A 20,997-nucleotide genomic window follows, 5' to 3' on the forward strand; every position below is an offset into this window, starting at 1 on the left:
CCAGCTGGAGTGCAATGGCGCAATCTTGGCTCACTGCAACCTTCGTCTCTCAGGTTCAAGCAATTCTCCTGCCTCAGCCACCCAAGTAGCCGGGATTACAGGCCCGCACTACCACGTCCAGCTAATTTTTGTATTTTTAGTAAATACAGGGTTTCACCACATTGGCCAGGCTGGTCTCGAACTCCTGACCTCAAATGATCTGCCCTCCTCGGCCTCCCAAAGTGCTGGGATTACAGACGTGAGGCACTGCGCCCGGCTGAAATAACTATTATTATGCTCATTTGACAAATAAGAAAATTGAGGCACAGAATACTTAATTAACTTAACCAAATTGACATAGTTTGTGAATGATGAAACCAAGATTTGGCTTATTCTATCTGACTTGAAGGGCAATTCTGTGTACTTCTGCCTGTTTGTGCAAATGAATCACATTTGGTTTATCAATGAATGGAAGATGTATATATACAATGGAATGCTATTCAACCTTAAAAGAGAAGGAAATTCTGTCATTTGTGACAGCATGGATGAACCTGAAGGACATTACGCTAAGTGAAATAAGCCAGATACAGAAATAAACATACTGCATGATCTCATATGTAGAATCTAAAAAGGTCGAAGTCATAGAAGCAGAAAGTAGAATGGTGCTTGCCAAGGATGGAGTTGGGGATGGGGAGATGTTGGTCAAAGGGTACAAAGTTTCAGTTATTTAATATGCGTAAATTCTAGAGAGCTCAAGTACAGGATAGGGACAATAGTTAATAATAGTGTAATGTATACTTGGAATGTGTTAGGAGAGATCATAAGTGTTCTCACCACACACAAAGGTAACCGTGTAAAGAGATGGACATGTTAATTAGCTTGACTATAATAACAGTTCACTATGTATATGTGTATCAAAATATCACACCTTAAATATAATTTCAATTAATCTTTTTTTACTAAATTGAAGATGATGGTTATACAGTGCTTTTAGATTAATGTGAATTATACCTTTGGATTAGCCTTTTTTAAAGATTCTGATTTTGAGTATTTTGTTATTTCTTTTTAGATCAAAGAAAGTGCATCACAGACAAGGGATGTTCTCAAACAGCATTTTAATGATTTAAAGGGAACCCTCGGAAAGCTCCTGGATGAGCGATTGGTGACCCTTTTGCAAGAGGTGGATACCATTGAACAGGAGACCATTAAACCACTAGATGACTGCCAGAAGCTCATAGAACACGGAGTCAACACTGCAGAGGACTTAGTCCGAGAAGGTGGGAGACCAGGGAGCCTGTTGCATTAGTGCATTCGTCCATTTTCACACTGCTGATAAAGACATACCCGAAACTGGGCAATTTACAAAAGAAAGAGGTTTAATGAACTTACAGTTCCATGTGGCTGGGGAGGCCTCACAATCATGGCAGAAGGTGAAAGGCACATCTCACATGGCGGCAGACAAGAGAAGAGAATGGGAGCCAAGCAAAAGGGGTTTCCCCTTAAAATACCATTAGATCTCATGAGACTTACTCACTACCAAGAACAGTATGGGAGAAACTGCCCCCATGATTCAATTATCTCCCACCAGGTCCCTCCTGCAACACATGGGAATTATGGGAGTACAAGTCGAGATGAGATTTGGGTGGGGACACAGAGCCAAATTATATCACAGGTTAAATGTGGTTTGTTCAGATTGACATTTTGCTGATTTCTCAGGATAGCAGCAGGCATCTTGCCAGCTGTGGGGTTCTTAGAATGTTCTTACCTAGAGACAGTTTGTAATATAGGATGACAGATATACAGTTAGGTATCCCATGGCAAGTGCAGCTGAAGTGTTAGTTATAATTAGTTATAAAACAAGAAAGAATAAATGATATGGGGCACATTGAGATGTTTTGATACAGGCATGCAGTGTGTAATAATCACATTGTGGAAAATGGGGTATCCATCCTCTCAAGCATTTATCTTCTGTGTTACAAACATTCAAATTATACTTTTTTTTTTTTTTGACACAGGGGTCTTGCTCTGTTGCCCAGGCTGGAGTGCAGTGGCACTATCAGAGCTTACTGCAGTCTTGACCTCCCTGGCTCAGGTGATCCTCCCACCTCAGCCTCCCAAATAGCTGGGATTACAGGCGCGTCCCACCATGCCTGGCTAATTTTTGTATTTTTAGTAGAGACAGGGTTTCACCATGTTGCCCAGGCTGGTCTCGAATTGCTGGTCTCAAGCAATCTTCCCATCTTGGCCTCCCAAAGTGCTGGGATTACAGGCGAGAGTCACCACAATTACAGTCTCCATTGTTTTATTTAGAAAGTTTAAAAAAATGTGATTGGTGTTTACTCCTATCTTTGCCAATTATTTCCATTGAGTCATGCCCTGCTGCCTTCCTTTCTTCATTCTACCACCTTCCTTCAACAGAGATCTTTGTCAGGCACATAACATAAACAAGGAGGCCAGGTGTGGTGGCTCACACCTGTAATCCCAGCACTTCGGGAGGCTGAAGCAGGTGGATCACTTGAGGTCGGGAGTTTAAGAGCAGCCTGGGCAACAGCCTGTCTCTACAAAAAAAAAAAAAAAAAAACTTAGCTGGGCATGGTGGCATGCACCTGGAGTCCCAACTACTTGAGAGGCCAAGGTGAGAGGATCCCTTCAGGCCAGGAGATTGACACTGCAGTGAGCCATGATCGCACCACTGCACTCCAGCCTGGGTGACAGAGTGAGACCCTGTCTCAAAAAATATAAAATAAGAAAAAGAATAAAGGCTGGGCGCGGTGGCTCACGCCTGTAATCCCAGCACTTTGGGAGGTCGAGGTGGGCGGATCATCACGTCACGAGATCAAGACCATCCTGGCCAACATGGTAAAACCCCGTCTCTACTAAAAATACAAAAATAGCCGGGCGTGGCAGCGCGTGCCTATAGTCCTAGCTACTCGGGAGGCTGTGGCAGGAGAATTGCTTGAACTGGGGAGGCGGAGGTTGCAGTTAGCTGAGATCGCACCACTGCACTCCAGCCTGGTGACAGAGTGAGACTCCCTCTCAAAAAAAGGAAAAGAATAAAATAGGTGAGAGTTCTTTCCTTTGGGATTCAGAGCCCAGTGAGAGAGAGATACATGCTAAGGGATCAAGATCTTATTGGAGCATAGAGGAGGAAGTTCTAGTTGTCTGGAATAGTGTAGGATAGCTTTCTGTAGGAAGAGTTCCACAGAGGCTTGAAGCAATTCATCAAGCAGACAGGAAAAAGAGGAGGTAACAGCATGATTTCAAGCAGAAGTAACATTATCATAAGTGGAGTGAATGGCATATTCAAGGATTAGTTGAAGCATTTTAAGCAGCAGAGTGACATGATCAGATGTGCATTTAAAAAAAAAAAAATGACCCTGCCTATTTGGAGACTCCGTTAGAGATTATAAGACTAGAGGGAAAAGAGACTGATTAAAAAGTTACTAGAGGCTGAGGCCAGGCTATCACATATAACCCCAACACTTCGGGATGTCAAGACAGGAGGATCACTTGAGGTCAGGAGTTTGAGACTAGCCTGGCCAACATGGTAAAACCCCATCTCTACTAAAAATACAAAATTTAGCCAGACGTGGTGGTGGGCACCCGTAATTCCAGTTACTTGGGAGGCTGAGGCAGGAGAATCGCTTGAACCTGGGAGACGGAGGTTGCAGTCAGCCAAGATCGCAACACTACACTCCAGCCTGGGCAACAGAGCGAGACTCCGTCTCAAAATAAAAAAAAATTATTAGAAACTGGGCACAGTGGTTCATGCTTGTAATCCTAGCACTTTGGGAGGCTGAGGCGGGTGGATCACTTGAGCCCAGGAGTTCAAGACCAGCCTGGGCAACATAATGAGACCCCATCTCAAAAAAAAAAGTTATTAGAAAGTAATCCAGGTAGGAATGGTAAAGGTGGTGGCTGGTAAAGATGAGGCAGGGCTGATTTTAAGAGATTTTGAGCCAGGCACAATGGCTCACACCTGTAATCCCAGCACTTTGGGAGGCTAGACAGGAGAGGAGGATCATTTGAGACGAGGAGTTCGAGACCAGTCTGGGCAACATAGTGAGATCCTTGTCTCTAATTTTTTTAAAAAAATTAGCTAGGCTGGCTGAGCGCAGTGGCTCACACCTGTAATCCCAGCACTTTGGGAGGCCGAGGCAGGCAGATCACGAGGTCAGGAGATCGAGACCATCCTGGCTAACACAGTGAAACCCCGTCTCTACTAAAAATACAAAAAATTAGCCAGGCATGGTGGCAGGCGCCTGTAGTCCCAGCTACTCGGGAGGCTGAGGCACGATAATGGCATGAACCTAGGAGGCGGAGCTTGCAGTGAGCCGAGATTGTGCCATGGCACTCCAGCCTGGGCGACAGAGCGAGACTCTGTCTCAAAAAAAAAAAAAAAATGAGCCAGGCATGGTGGCACACACAAGTTGTCCCAACTACTCAGGAGGCTGAGGTGGGAGAGCTTGAGCTATGATTGCACCACTGCACTCCAGCCTGGGCAACAGAGCAAGACCCTGTCTCTTAAAAATAAAAGCAAAAAAACAAGACAGAGTTTTTTGTTGTTTTTTTTTAGATATAGAATTATGGATGATTTTACTGAGCAGTGACTGTTATCTGTAGATGATTACTTACATATGTGATGGAGGGGAAAGGAAAGGATTTGTGATGACAAAAATCAGCCTACTTTTGGATTCTGAGTAAATAGTGGTGCTGTTTTTGACAAAGGAATTGAAGGAGGAGGCGGGTGCTTAGTACATAGTTAGGCATTTGGCTTGGGCATGGTGAGTTTGAGGTGCTTGAGGTGGAAATACGGGTATGATTCTTAGGAGAGAGATCATACCAGGAGATGTCAGTATGGCAGTTAATGGCATATATATCAAATCTGAATCCACTGGAATAAGTACAATCATCAAGGGACACTGTGTCATGTGAGAAGAGCAGATGAAAGAGATTAGAACGCTAAGGGGCACCAACATTTAAAAGTCAATTGAGGGAAAAGGAGCTAAGGAAGGAGACTGAATTCCATCCCTTCTGCAGAATGAGTGCTGGGAGTGGTGTGGGAAAAAAGTGTGGATGATTCACAAGGCTGTCACTCCACCTGGAAGTTAATCTTCTTTTGGTCCCACTTAGAATATAGTACGGGTGTTATCTTGACATTGCTGGTTACATTTTTGTCTTGTCTTCAATGAGAAGTGTTTATTTTTATTTTTTATTTTTTTGAGACGGAGTCTCGCTCTGTCGCCCAGGCTGGAGTGCAGTGGCGCGATCTCGGCTCACTGCAAGCTCCGCCTCCCGGGTTCACGCCATTCTCCTGCCTCAGCCTCTCCGAGTAGCTGGGACTACAGGCGCCTGCCACCACGCCCGGCTAATTTTTTTGTATTTTTAGTAGAGACGGGGTTTCACCGTGGTCTCGATCTCCTGACCTCGTGATCCGCCCGCCTCGGCCTCCCAAAGTGCTGGGATTACAAGCGTGAGCCACCGTGCCCGGCCTGAGAAGTGTTTATTTGCCACTGACCATAACAGTGCTTTTGAGAAAATTCTAGCAGTACCATGAAATGTCTTTCCTTGGTGGCTTTGCATTTGGAAACAAACCCAGAAGCAGTGCACCACGGGCCAGGAGTGTATACTCATCATCCTGAGGACTGATCATTTGTTTTTATTTTAGAAGATAAATCCTGGCCGGGCGTGGTGGCTCATGCCTGTAATCACAACACTTTGGGAGGCCGAGGTGGGCAGATCATCTGAGGTCAGGAGTTCAAGACCAGCCTGGCCAACATAGTGAAACCCTGTCTCTACTAAAAATATAAAAATTAGCTGGGCGTGGTGGTGGGCACCTGTAATCCCAGCTACTTGGGAGGCCGAGGCAAGAGGTTGCAGTGAGCTGAGATTGCACCATTGCACTCCAGTCTGGGCAACAAGAGCGAGACTCCATCTCAAAAAAAAAAAAGATAAATCCTGGCTGGGCATAGTGGCACATTCCTGTAGTCCTAGCTACTTGGGAGGCTGAGGCGGGAGGATCCCCTGAGCCCCGGAGTTTGAGGTTGCAGTGAGCTGTGAGTATACATCACACTCCAGCCTGGGTGACAGAGTGAGACTCCGTCTCAAAAAGAAAAAATCCCTTTGAGGCAGTGTGAGTGTTATAGCATTTGATACTTGAACGTTTTTGTATGTCCAAAATTTAATTTAATTAATTTATTTATTTATTTTTGAGATGGCGTCTTGCATTGTTGCCTGGGCTGGAGTGCAGTGGCACGATCTCGGCTTGCTGCAGCCTCCGCCTCGCAGGTTCAAGTGATTTTCCTGCCTCAGCCTCCCGAATAGCTGGGATTATAGGCACCCGCCACCACGCCCAGCTAATTTTTTGTATTTTTAATAGAGACAGAGTTTCACCATGTTGGCCAGGCTGGTCTGGAACTCCTGACCTCGTGATTTGCCCACCTCAGCCTCCCAAAGTGCTGGGATGACAGGCGTGAGCCACTGTGCCTGGCCTATGTTTTTTAATTAAAAAAAAATTATTATACATCTCAGCAGCAGAAGGAAACTTCAGGAATATTTTTAATGTCAAACTCTTTCCTATTCTCCTGAGGGATAGAAACTTACGGAATTTTGAGGATTTTATTTATTTATTTATTTATTTATTTATTTATTTATTTATTGTTGAGACAGAGTCTCACACTGTTGCCCAGGCTGGAGTGCAGTGGCGCGATCTTGGCTCACTGCAACCTCCACCTCTCGGGTTCAAGCGATTCTAGTGCCTCAGCCTCCCTAGTAGCTAGAACTACAGGAGTGTGCCACTATGCCCAGCTACTTTTTGTATTTTTAGTAGAGATGGGGTTTCATCATTTTGGCCAAGCTAGTCTTGAACTCCCAACCCCAGGTGACCCACCAGCCTCAGCCTGCCAAAGTGCTGAGATTATAGGCATGAGCCACAGTACCCGGCCATGTCTCTGTTTTTCTTTTGGTGAAGGAGAAGGTCATATGGTCTCAAAAAACTTGAGTAACTACAGGGTACATTCAGATGGAAAAGAGTTCTGGCAGTGTTCTTCAGGGCTGTGGAAGGACAATAGAAGTTGGTCATTTTCATATCATATGCCTCTATGTAACTTTTTTTTTTTGGGTGGGGGGGAATGGAGTCTCGCTTTGTTGCCCAGGCTGGAGTGCAGTGGCACGATCTCAGCTCACTGCAACCTCAACGTCCTGGATTCAAGCGATTCTCCTGCCTCAGCCTCTCTAGTAGCTGGGACTACAGGCGCCCGCCACCACACCCAACTAATTTTTGTATTTTTAGTAGAGACAGGGTTTCACCATGTTGGCCAGGATGGTCTTGATCTCCTGACCTCGTGATCCACCTGCCTCCGCCTCCCAAAGTGCTGGGATTATAGGCGTGAGCCACTGTGCCCAGCCTGACATTTTCTTTTTATTGTTGTTGAATAATTTGTAATCTGATATATGATACTCTTTTAGGAAAGCACAGATGCATCATTTGGCTTTTCAAGCCCTATGCCCAGCCTGAGCAACATAGTGAGACCCCGTCTCTACCAAAAAAAAAAAAATAGCCGGGCATGGTGGCATGCACGTGTGGTCACAGCTACTTGGGAGGCTGAGGATTGCTTGAACCTGGAAGTTCGAGGCTGCAGTGAGTTATGATCCTACCACTGCACTCCAGCGTGAGCGACAGAACGAGACCCAGTCTCAAAAAAAAAAAGCACCCTATCCCCTATTGCTCCTCTCAGGACAATATTTTGTACTGGCTCGTATTGAAGTTCATAATGATTCTGTAGGAGAGATGGAAAGAAGTCCCTGGGCTTTCTGCTTTGCCTAAAATTGGTTGATTTCCTTGTATAGAGTAGATAGATTTTTCATCTCTGGCAAAATGTTGCCACTGTATATCCCTTTTCCTCTTGGATTTGATCTTAGAGTCACTTCTAAAATAGTTTCTACTTTAACTTTTTGGGAATTTGACTGTGGCATCACTTAAGAACTATTTGCAAGAGCACTAGAGACCCACCCAGACAGGAGTTGTGTTGATTACTTTATATGTGACCATTTTCACTGTTCTAGTTCTCTTATTCTTGATTGTAGGTGAGATCGCCATGCTTGGTGGTGTGGGAGAAGAGAATGAGAAACTGTGGAGCTTTACCAAAAAGGCCTCGCACATTCAGTTGGACAGGTGAAAGAGTTTGTGCCTTTTGGACTTACTTTTAAGCATTTAAACTCTGCTTTTTTCCTCCCTCTGTTCAATATTCTGATTAAGGGAGATAGAGAATATATATTTCAAGGTTTTCAGGCCGGGCGTGGTGGTTTACACCTGTAATCCCAGCACGTTGGGAGGCCAAGGCGGGCAGATCGCTTGAGGCCAGGAGTTGTGAGACCAGCCTAGCCAACATGTTGAAACCCTGTGTCTACTAAAAATATAAAAATTAGGCGGGCATGGTGGGGCATGCCTGTAATCCAGCTACTTGGGGAGGCTGAGACAGGAGAATTGCTTGAACCCTGGAGACAGATGTTGCAGTGAGCCAAGTTTGCACCACTACACTCCAGCCTGGGCAACAGAGCAAGACTCCATCTCAAAATAAATATAAAATAAAATAAAAAATTATCCGGGCATGGTGGCGTGTGCCTGTAGTCCCAGCTACTCGAGAGGCTGAGGCAAGAGAGTCACTTGAATTGGGGAGGTGGAGGTTGCAGTGAGCTGAGATCGTGCCACAGCACTCTAGCCTAGGGGACAGAGTGAGACTCTGTCTGAAAAAAAAAAAAAAAAAAAGCGTTTCACTGCCCACTACCACTGTTACTAATGAAATAGTTGTGATTATAATCCTTGGTATAGTATTACTACACATTTTTTCAATCCAATATATAAAAGAATTGTTAAATTTTAGAAATTCTCAATGTATTGTTGAAACGGAGTCATATTCCAGTAAACCAGATCATTTGGCATAAACTGGACAGTTATGATCCTACCAATTTTCTGTCTTACTTATATTTATTTGAAAAGAGAATCTTTGTGTAACATCTTGCAAATCCCCTACTGCCATGAGAATTACTTACTGGGGGCTTCAAGATCTTTCAAGCATGTGACTGCTCTAAAATATTTCTTGTATTTTTTAACTCTCAGTTAGAGGTGTCATAACACATGAGCTTTGTTTCCTCAGCTTACCAGAAGTACCTTTACTGGTTGATGTGCCTTGTTTATCTGCTCAGTTGGATGACTCAATTCTTAACATAGTGAAAGACCACATTTTTAAGCATGGAACAGTAGCATCTCGCCCACCAGTACAGATAGAAGAACTAATAGAGAAACCTGGAGGCATCATTGTACGATGGTGTAAGGTATGTAATTCAGAATTCTAGAAATGACTTCCACATTATGGGTTTGAGATTTGGGGGCCTTTCAGATTTTTTCGTTGACTACTTTTAAATACATTCTTTTCTTCTCAAACAAAAATCTCTTTTACTTTACAGTTAAAATGAAGTCACATGGAACACTGAGGTAGCTCTTTCAGTTTTATTTTTATTTTATTTATTTATTTTTTGAGACAGAGTTTTGCTCTTTCGCCTAGGCTGGAGTGAAGTGGCGTGATCTCGGCTTACTGCAACCTGCATGCCCTCCCCCGCCTGCCGCTTCTTCCGGGTTCAAGCCATTCTCCTGCTTCAGCCTCCTGAGTAGCTGGGATTATAGGCACCTGCCATCACACCTGGCTAATTTTTGTATTTTTTGTAGAGACGAGGTTTCACCATGTTGGCCAGGCTGTTCTTGAACTCCTGACCTCAGGTGACCCACTCGCCTCGGTCACCCAAAGTGCTGGGATTATAGGTGTGAGCCACCGTGCCTGGCCTTTTTTTTTTTAAATGAAGCCTTGCTCTGTCGCCCAGGCTGGAGTGCAGCGATGCAACCTCCAACCTCAGGTGATCTGCCCACTTTGGCCTCCCAAAGTGCTGGGATTACAGGTGTGAGCCACTCCGCCTGGCTGACATTTTCTTTTTTTTTTTTTTGAGACGGAGTTTCATTCTTGTTGCTCAGGCTGGAGTGCAATGGCACGATCTTGGCTCACCACAACCTCTGTCTCCCGGGTTCAAGCAATCCTCCTGCCTCAGCCTCCCAAGTAGCTGGGATTAAGGCATGCACCACCACGCCTGGCTAAGTTTGTATTTTTAGTATTTTTGTATTTTTAGTAGAGGTGGAGTTTCTCCATGTTGGTCAGGTTGGTTTCAAACTCCCGATCTCAGGTGATCTGCCCACCTCGGCCTCCCAAAGTGCTGGGATTACAGGTGTGAGCCACTGTGCCCAGCTGAGATTTTCTTAAAAGGAAAATTTTTTTTTCTTTTTTTGTAAACGTGCTGTTGTTATTTCCTAACGGGACTGTCATTCCATTTTTATTATTTTTCCTATCAGTGGACCTAGTTATTTCCAGTTTTTTGCTATAAGTATTTTTACTTGTGTTTCTTTATGGACATATGTGAAGTTTGTAAAATATTAATATTTACCTAGCTGTAAAATTATGAGGTCTTCTTAAGAGTATTGGATCCATACGCTGATAGGTAATAACAAACTTTCCACAAGATGATTGTATCAATTTAGCCTTCCAAACAGTATATGAGTTTCTGTTATTCCATATGTTGACCAATAATTGGCATTGTGAGACCTTATATTTTTGCCTAAATGCACCTTGTTGTGGTTTTATTTTATTTATTTGTTTGTTTGTTTTTGAGACAGGGTCTCACTCTGTCACCCAGGCTGGAGTACAGTGGCACAATATGTCTCACTCCAGTCTCAACCTCCTGGGCTCAAGTGATCCTCCCGCCTCAGCCCCCAAGTAACTGGGACTTCAGGCATGTGCTTCCACAGCCAGCTTTGTAATTTTTTGTAGAGATGGGGTTTTGCCATGTTGCCTAGGCTGGCCTCAAATTCCTGGGCTCAAGTGCTCCACCCGCTTTGGCCTCCCAAAGTGTTAGGATTGTAGGCATAAGCCTTCATGTCTGGCCTTGTGGTTTTAGATTGTATTTGCCATATTATAAATTAGGTTGAATATTTATAATATATATTTTTGGCTATTTATATTTCTTCTCCTGTAGAATGCTTATTTATGTCTTTTACCCATTTTTCTATTGGGTGGCTAATTAACATACAGAATATATGCAGGACCCCTAAAAATTAATGGGGGTTCTGTATACTGTATGTTAATTATCTCTTGGTTATTATGAATGACGTATGGTTGTGGGAACCTTATTGAATCTTGAATGTTTTATCTTTGGCATTGATTAAAAAACATGCCATTTCTTCAAAGGAGGCAGACTTTTTTATATCAGAGTGGGAAATATAGAACACATGGTTCAATAAAGAAAAGAAGGGAGCCCAGGCGCAGTGTCTCACGCCTATAGTCCTAGCACTTTGAGAGGCTGAGACGGGAAGATTGCTTGAGCTCAGGAGTTAAAGATCTGAGATACGGTGAAACCCTGTCTCTATAAAAAATACAAAAAATTAGCTGGACATGGTGGTGTGCCCCTGAAATCCCAGCTACTTGGGGGGTGGAAGGAAGAAGATGGCTTGAACCCGGGATGTGGAGGCTGCAATAAGCCGAGATCACGCCACTGCACTCCAGCCTGGGTGACAAAGTGAGACCCTGTCTCAAAAAAAAAAGAAGACAGATAATGATGTGATGGCATATTTTCTATGGCCTTCCCAAGAATACCCCATATTCAGCATGTGGGCCTGTCTGCTTGGTCCAAAATGGCTCTGTTCAAAGTTTTTAAGCAGTGATGCTGAGAGAAGTCATTTTCTGTTTTTTACCTAACATAAAGCTTTTCTCCCTAGGTGGATGATGACTTTACAGCCCAAGATTACAGGCTCCAGTTTCGTAAATGTACTTCAAATCATTTTGAGGATGTATATGTAGGTTCTGAAACTGAATTCATAGTATTGCACATAGACCCCAACGTTGATTACCAGTTCAGAGTCTGCGCCCGAGGAGATGGCCGACAGGAGTGGAGTCCTTGGAGTGTCCCCCAGATAGGTCATTCCACATTGGTGCCTCATGGTATGCTGCTAACCTTTTCTCTCCTGAAGCCTAACTATATATTAGAATACCTGTATTCTGTGCTAAGGGCAGCACACTGACAACCAGCTATTCTAAGCATAGATGCTGAATTGATAAGAACAACATGCACCATGTCTTTTACTCAGATTACCTCATGTGATTTTTGTTTTCATCAGTTCTTATCTTCAGAGTCCAAAAAAAATGCTGGACAAGATTTTTAGCCTCACTGAAAACCAAAGATTGAAAATATTACGTAGGACACTGATACTCCTTTTTCTTCTTCTTTTTTGTATATTTTAATGTTATTTAGTTAGTTTTTTTGAGACAAGGTCTCACTCTGTCGCCCAGGCTGGTGTGTGGTGGTGCAATCATGCAGCCTGACCTCTAGATCCTTCTGCCTCAGCCTCCCAAGTAGCTGGGACCGCCTGCATGCACATCACACCTGGCTAATTTTTTATTTTTTTGTAGAGACTGGGTCTTGCTATGTTGCCCAGGCTGGTCGCAAATTCCTGGGCTCAAGCAATCCTCTTGCCTTGACCTCCCAAAGTCCTGGGATTATAGGCGTGAGCCACTGTGCCCAGCTGATGCTGATTTTCCAAACCCTCAAAAAATACCTGGAGAGAGACATTTTCTTAAAAGTCTTATGATTTGAGGGCCGGGCATGGTGGCTGACACCTGTAATCCCAGCACTTTGGGAGGCCAAGGCAGGCGGATCACGAGTTCAGGAGATCAAGACCATCCTGGCTAACACGGTGAAACCCTGTCTGTACTACAAATACCAAAAATTAGCCAGGCATGGGGCACCTGTAATCCCAGCTACTTGGGAGGCTCAAGCAGGAGAATGGCTGAACTTGGGAGGCGGAGCTTGCAGTGAACCGAGATCACACCACTGCACTCCAGCCTGGGCAACAGAGCGAGACTCTGTCTCAAAAAAAAAAAAAAAAAAAAAAAGTCTTATGATTTGAAATTGATCTCTCTCCTGCATTCTTTTTTAGAAGATGTAGACTCATTTATTAATTAGATTTTTATCAGGTTGGAATAAGTTCAAGCAATTATGCTTGTACCATGATTTTATTAGATAAGAGATAACACTTGTTTATTATGTCAAAATTATGCAGGAATATACTAAAATCTTTTTTGTAATTTGTGGGACTGATCATGATACCCTGTTAATGGAATCTTTTATTTTATTGAACTTGACCATGGCCCCAGGAGTAGTCTCCCATTTCCACATTTTATTTAACGTGTCTGTATTGAAGATATCCCTCAAGAGATTCTAACAGTTTTCAATATCTTTGCTTTGAAAAAGAGTGGACAGCTGGTTTTGAGGGGTACAGTCTGAGCAGTCGAAGAAATATAGCACTCCGGAACGATTCTGAATCATCGGGTGTTCTCTACTCCAGAGCTCCGACTTATTTCTGTGGGCAGACATTAACATTCAGGCAAGTAGATATTAAAACATCTCACCTGCCTCAGGAAGCAGAGTGAAGTGCATAGAGCATACATGAGCTTTGAATTCAAAACATCCGGAGTTTATTCCGTCATTTATAGGCAGTGTTACTGTGGGAAGGCTTCTTTATTTCCTGTAGCTGTAGTTTTCTCATCTGTATTCATAGGGTTATTACGTAGATTAACTGGGAAATGTATATAAAATGCTTGTTATTTAATATGTTTATATCTCTTTTCCTCTTGGTAAGTAGAGGTAAATAGAATATCTCTCAAAAGTCAATCTTAGGCTGGGCACAGTGGCTCACGCCTGTAATCTCAGCAATTTGGGAGGCCGAGGCAGGTGGATTGCCTGAGGTCGGGAGTTCGAGACCAGCCTGACCAACATGGAGAAACCCCATCTCTACTAAAAATACAAAATCAGCCGGGCATGGTGGCACATATGCCTGTAATCCCAGCTACTTGGGAGGCTGAGGCAGGAGAACTGCTTGAACCCAGGAGGCAGAGGTTGCAGTGAGCTGAGATCATGCCATTGCACTCCAGCCTGGGCAACAAGAGCGAAACTCTGTCTCAAACACACACACACACACACGCACACACATATATATACACACACACAAAATTAAAAAGTAAATCTTAAAAATTTAGAGGCCTGGCCAGGCACGGTGGCTCACACTTGTAATCCCAGCACTTTGGGAGGCTGAGGCGGACGGATCACCAGGTCAGGAGATCGAGAACATCCTGGCTAACACGGTGAAACCCCATCTCTACTATAAATAGAAAAAATTAGCTGGACATGGTGGTGGGTGTCTGTGGTCCCAGCTACTCGGGAGGCTGAGGCAGGAGAATGGTGTGAACCTGGGAGGCAGAGCTTGCAGTGAGCCGAGATCACGCCGTTGCACTCCAGCCTGGGCGACACAGCGAGACTCTGTTTCAAAAAAAAAAAAAATTTTAGAGGCCAAGAGACTGGACGCAGTGGCTCACGCTTGTAATCCCAGCACTTTGGGAGGCCGAGACGGATGGATCACTTGTGATCAGGAGTTCGAGACCAGCCTGGTCAACATGGTGAAACCCCATCTTTACTAAAAATACAAATATTAGGCCAGGCGCAATGGCTCCCGCCTGTAATCCCAGCACTTTGGGAAGCTGAGGTGGGTGGATCACGAGGTTAGGAGATCAAGACCATCCTGGCCAACATGGTGAAACCCCATCTCTACTAAAAATACAAAAATTAGCTGGATGTGGTAGCGCACACCTGTAATCCCAGCAACTAGGGAGGGTGAGGCAGGAGAATCACTTGAACCCGGGAGGCAAACGTTGCAGTGAGCCATTGCACTTCAGCCTGGCAACAGGGCGAGACTCTGTCTCAAAAAAAAAAAAAAAAAATTAGCCGGGTATGGTGGCACACACCTATAATCCCAGCCACTCAGGAGGCTGAGGCATGAAAATTGCTTGAACCTGGGAGGCGGAGGTTACAGTGAGCTGAGATTGCACCACTGTACTCCAGCCTGGGTGACTGAGCGAGACTCCGTCTCAAAAAAAAGAAAAAAGCATGGGCTGGGCGCAGTGGCTCACGCATATTATCCAAGCACTTTGGGAGGGTGAGGTGGGCAGATCACGAGGTCAGGAGATCGAGACCATCCTGGCCAATATAGTGAAACCTCGTCTCTACTAAAAATACTAAAAATTAGCTGGGTGTGGTGGGGTGCGCCTGTAGTCCCAGCTACTTGGGAGGCTGAAGCAGGAGAATCACTGGAAGCCTGGAGGTGGAGGTTGCAGTGAGCAGAGATCGCGCCACTGCACTCCAGCCCGGGAGACAGTGCGAGATTCCGTCTCAAAAAAAAAAAAGCAAAAAAGTTTACCGGCCAAGAATTTGTTTTGTCGTTTGTGAATCATTAACAGCAAGTCTTTGTAAGAGACAACGCTGTAAATATATTATGTATATGCTACTCTCTAAAGTAAAACTGAAAGCAAGCCTCCCCTACCACTAATTAATGTTGTTTCTCTACCCATTTCTTTTTTCTTGTTTTCATGTTATCTGAGATGTATTCTTTATAGTCATGTTTCTGAATAGCTCTTCGTAGAAACTAAAGACCAGTTTTGACTTAGAGAAGTAAAGTTTGCCTGATTTTCACCATACTCACCTTAGTGTAACAAGCTCTCCTCTAAGTTTTAAGTCTTGAGATGGGATTTTATTGTGAATGCTTGACCCAAGTTCCTGTTGTTCTCAGGCCCTTATTATTTAAGGCATGGAGAATATCTGAATATTTTATCTAAGCCAGTGTTGCTGTATTCCTTTCCAGCTAAGTAATTTGAATTGTCAGCAGTTGTCAGATTATACTAGTTTATGTTTTGTCTAATTTTTGACACCTCTTCTCACCTCTTAATGAAGAAAGAATGACTCAGTAAACAGAAAAATACCAACAAAGAGAGAGAGAGAGAGAGGAAAAAAAAAAAAAAAAGACCAATACCTAAAATCTATTTAATTATTCCCCAGGTAATCATGAGTTTTCTGTACTTACATACCCCTTCTCTGCTTACATCCCTTGTTTACAGAAACACTTCAGTTAGTGACTCTCCTGAGAACAAGGTATTTCTGTGCAATGACAGAGCTTCCTAACTTGATAAATTCAGGCCAGATATCTCAGACTGCAATAATGATGATAATAATAATAATAATTGCAGTTAATATTTAAACAGTATTTACTATGTGCCATGTACTGTCTTAAGTATTTTACTTGTATTAACTCATTTGATTTTCATAGTAACCCAGTGAGATAGATGTTATTTATTTTAGGGATGAGGAAACTGAGGCATAGAGAAGTTATTTACCCAGTGTCACACAGCTAGTAAATGCCAAAACTAGGGTTTAAATCCAGGCAGTTCGACTCTAGACTGGTCTGTATTGCTTCTTTTTCATCTTTTTCATGGGAGAGTTGACACAATTCTAGTTAGTGTTGAAGTCTACAGTTTCTCTATTACTGTGTCCTTAGCTCTTTAACTTTTACCTCTTAGGACCTTTTACCACTTGATCTGATGCTCTCCTGCTTTTTAAATTCTTCCTCCTTGGACACAGAGTAATGTCTGATAGATTGCATAGTTAGGTTTATTTCTTAGGTCATTCAGTAAATATTTATTAAGACATTGGAAATTATACAAATTGACTTAAATTCACCTCTGCTGACCATGATGTGAAAGACACATTAGGTCTCAATAAACTGTTGAGTCTGTCTGGCCTCTCCTAAAGATGCATCACAAGGCCCCACTTGGCAGGGTGATTAACTGAAGTTCAGTTAAACTCAATATAATCGTAGCCAACCTTTTGCATTTTTGTCATTTTTTTCTTTGTGGAATGAAATGTTTTCTCCCCTTGTCTAAAGGAATTTCAGGCATCAGCAGTGAAGCCAGAGATGTGAATGCAAGGGGGACTCCATGCATAAGGGCATAAGGGAGGAGCAAGTGGGCCTACTTGAATCAAGAGAAACAATATTTAGTTTTTTGAGGGTACTTAAGGGCCTAGTAGTTAGAAGGGAGACTATACTCTTGAAGGCACTACTTTAGCCGGGCGCAGTGGCTCACGCCTGTAATCCCAGCACTTTGGGAGGCTGAGGTGGGCAGATCACGAGGTCAGGAGTTCGAGACCAGCCTGGCCAATATGGCGAAACCCCATCTCTACTATAAATACAAAAATTAGCCGGGCGTGGTGGTGCGTGCCTGTAGTCCCAGCTACTCAGGAGGCTGAGGCAGGAGAATCGCTTGAACCCAGGAGGCGGAGGTTGCAGTGAGCCGAGATTGCACCACTGTACTCTAGCCGGGGCAACAGAGTGAGATGCTGTCTCAAAAAAAAAAAAAAAGAAGGCACTACTTTGTTATTTATCCCAGTCAGTCCCTGCTGAAGCTTCTGGAAGGCTTGGAGCTGCTGAAGCCAGAGAAACCTCTGATACTGGCTGGATTGTAACAGTCTCCAGACCCACTCTCATTAGATGCCCAGGTCTGCTAGCAACCCCCTCCTTCCAGGTCTCCCTCACTTCCTATGTGAACATTCCTGCTCTTTCCTTGCTTCTAAGATTTTCTGATTTTTTTTAAAGGTTTATTTTCTTTCTTTCTTTCTTTCTTTCTTTTTTTTTTTTGAGACAAAGTCTCCTTCTGTTGCCCAGGCTGGAATGCAATGGCACAATCTTGGCTCACTGCAACCTCCACCTCTCAGGTTCAAGCGACCCTCTCACCTCAGCCTCCTGAGTAGCTGGGACTACAGGCGCCTGCTACCACGCCTGGCTAATTTATTGTATTTTTAGTAGAGACGGGGTTTCACCGTGTTAGCCAGGATGGTCTCAATCTCCTGACTTCGTGATCCACCCACCTTGGCCTCCCAAAGTGCTGGGATTACAGGCGTGAGCCATTGCGCCCGGCCTATTTTCTTTCTCATTCCCCTCCCCAGCTCTCCCCCTCTTTTTGTTTAAGACAAGGTCTCGCTCTGTCGCCCAGGTTAAAGTGCAGTGGCATGATCTCAGCTCACTGCAACCTCCACCTCACAGGTTCAAGTGACCCTCTCACCTCAGCCTCCTGAGTAGCTAGGATTACAGGAGCCACTATCACACCCAGCTAATTTTTGTATTTTTTGTAGATATGGGGTTTCACCATGTTGCCTAGGGTGGTCTCAAACACCTGAGCTCAAGTGATCTGCTCACCACGGCTTCCCAAAGTGCTGGGATTACAGGCGGGAGCCAACGCACCTGGTCCTGATATATGTTTGTTTGTTTGTTTTTTTGGAAGACAGACTCTCACTGTGACTCCCAGGCTGGAGTGCAGTGGCACAATCTTGGCTCACTGCAACTTCCACCTCTCGGGTTCAAGCGATTCTCCTGCTTCAGCCTCCCAAGTAGCTGGGATTACAGGTGTGTGCCACCATGCCCAGCTAATTTTTTTTTTTTTTTTTTTTTTTAGCAGAGACGGGGGTTTCACCATATTGGCCAGGCTGACCTCAAGTAATCTGCCCACCTCGGCCTCCCAAAGTGCTGGGATTGCAAGTGTGAGGCACTGCGCCCAGCCAATCTTATTTTTTAACCATATTTTTACTTTCTCTTTACCACTGCTTTTCTCTAAAAAAGAGAGAAAGCCTACAAAAATTAGTTGGGTGTGGTGGTGTGCGCCTGTAATCCCAGCTATTCAGGAGACTGAGGCAGGAGAATTGACTGAACCTGAGAGGTGGAGGTTGCAGTGAGCAGAGATCGCACCACTGCCCCTTAGCCTGGGCGACGGTGCAAGACTTCATCTCGAAAAAAAAAAAAGAGAGAGAGAGAGAAAGCCTGTCGTTACAAGTGGCATGCGCCTGTAGTCCTAGCTACTTGGGAGGCTGAGGTGGAAGGATCGCTTGACCCAGGAGGCAGAGGCTGCAGTGAGCCAAGACTGTGCCACTGCATTCCAGCCTGGGTGACAGTGACGCCCCGTCTCTAAAAAAGAAGGAAGGTGCTTTAGGTGCTAACAGCCTTCTTTAATCCTAATACTCTAGGAGGTAGGCTGTTACTGTCTTTCTTTTACAGATGAAAAAATGAAAGCAGAGACACTAAGTGGCTTGTCAGGATTCAGATCCTGGCAGTCTAACTCCAAAGTCTGTGCTCTTAACCACTGTGTTACCTACCTCTCACTAACAATGTTAGGTGGGAAATCAAAGGAAGAATAAGGCTATTCTTCATTAACTTTTTCCTTCAACGGACATTAAAAAGTTGATGTTCCAGTTACCTATTGTTGTGTAAGTACTTCGTAACTTAGTGGCTTAGAAGAACTATAGGCATTTATTTTGCTCAGGAAACTACAGTTTGGGCAGAACTTGGTGAAGGCACCTCGTCTCTGTTTCATGTGGTTATAAGGTGGAGTAGTTTAACTAGAGATGACTAGTCTTCTAGTCTGCTTCAAAGATGGCTCACTCACATGGCTGGCAGATTGGTTCTGATTCTTTGTTCCTCTCCGTGTGGGCCTCTCTGTGGGCTGTTTGGGCTTTCTTACCTCATGGTGACTGGACTCCAAAAATGAGCATGCTAAGAGGTAGGAAGTATAAGATGCCAGTTTCTTAAACCTGGGACTGGAAACTGATTTAGTATTCTATCATATCTGTTTTATTTTATTTCATTTTATTTCATTTCATTTTCATTTCATTTTCATTTCATTTCATTTCATTTTATTTTATATTTTATTTTATTATTTTTTTATTTTGAGACGGAGTCTCATTCTGTTGCCCAGGCTGGAAAGCAATGGCATGATCTCGGCTCACTGCAACCTTCACCTCTCAGGTTGACGTGGTTTCCTGCCTCAGTCTCCCGAGTAGCTGGGATTACAGGGGCCCGCCACCATGCCTGGCTAATTTTTGTATTTTTAGTAGAGACGGGGTTTCACCATGTTGGCCAAGCTGGTTTCAAACCTCTGACCTCAGGTGATCTGCCCGCTTTGGCCTCCCAAAGTGCTGGGATTACAGGTATGAGCCACTGCACCCAGTCAAAACTACTTTTTTTTTTTTTTTTTTTTTTTGAGATGAAGTCTCGCTTGCCCAGGTTGGAGTGCAATGGCACGATCTCAGTTCACTGCAACCTCTGCCTCCCGGGTTGAAGCGATACTCCTGCCTCAGCCTCCTTGGGATTACAGGCGCCTGCTACCACGCCTGGCTAATTTTTGTATTTTTAGTAGAGATGGGGTTTCACCATGTTGGCCAGGCTCGATCTCCTGACCTCATGATCCACCCACCTCCGCCTCCCAAAGTGCTGGGATTACAGACGTGAGTCACTGCACCCGGCCCAAAACTACTTTTCTAAAATGTAAGGACAGTTCTCCTCATTAACTCCAATCTTTTCTCTTTGCATGAAGCTGATTGTTTTGTTCAACCCTTATTCCACGCAGGTGGTATTTATAGTACCTGCTATTGTAGGGAATGCAAAGTTTAAGAGAAAAAAAAAAGCAGAACCTTTGGCTCAATAGCAAATAAGCAGTTTGTAAATTAATGTAAGAAAGATCCAGACTGCTGTGGAATATAGAAGAAGGAAAGGTTACTTCTAGATCAACAATTGGTGAAGTCTTTATCTGAAGTGGAGCTGGAAAGGACAGTTGGTGGGGCCAGAAAAGCAGGAACCAAAGTTATGGAGATAGAGAAAATGCATGGCCAGGTGCGGTGGCTCATGCCTGTAATCCCAGCACTTTGGGAGGCTGAGGCAGGCGGATCACGAGGTCAGGAGATCGAGACCATCCTAGCCAACATGGTGGAACCCCGTCTCTACTAAAAATACAAAAATTAGCTGGGTGTGGTGGTGCACACCTGTAATCCCAGCTACTCGGGAGGCTGAGGCAGGAGAATGGCTTGGACCCACGAGGCAGAGATTACAGTGAGCTGAGATCACACCACTGCACTCCAGCCTGGCGACATAGCAAGACGCCGTCTCAAAAAAAAAAAAAAAAAAAAAAAAAAAATTTGCAAAGAACAGCAAGAACTGAGTCTGGATGGGGTTAATAGAGACAAGGAGTAAAGTCGAAGAGAAACCTAGAAAAGTAG

General features: G+C 44.1%; 1 protein-coding gene across 1 annotated transcript in view; it reads left to right on the forward strand.

Annotated features, from left to right (window-relative positions):
• CRLF3 (cytokine receptor like factor 3) overlaps positions 1-20,997 on the forward strand; it is a 49,546-nt gene that overhangs the window by 19,479 nt on the left and 9,070 nt on the right. Inside the window, exons 2-6 of the mRNA XM_003279382.4 lie at positions 1,049-1,256; positions 8,065-8,152; positions 9,135-9,312; positions 11,795-12,017; positions 13,327-13,459. Coding sequence (XP_003279430.4) covers positions 1,049-1,256; positions 8,065-8,152; positions 9,135-9,312; positions 11,795-12,017; positions 13,327-13,459 — 830 coding nt within the window. The remainder of the gene's footprint in view (positions 1-1,048; positions 1,257-8,064; positions 8,153-9,134; positions 9,313-11,794; positions 12,018-13,326; positions 13,460-20,997) is intronic.

The sequence above is a fragment of the Nomascus leucogenys genome, unplaced genomic scaffold (assembly GCF_006542625.1).
Source record: "Nomascus leucogenys isolate Asia unplaced genomic scaffold, Asia_NLE_v1 Super-Scaffold_249, whole genome shotgun sequence".
NCBI lineage: Eukaryota > Metazoa > Chordata > Mammalia > Primates > Hylobatidae > Nomascus > Nomascus leucogenys.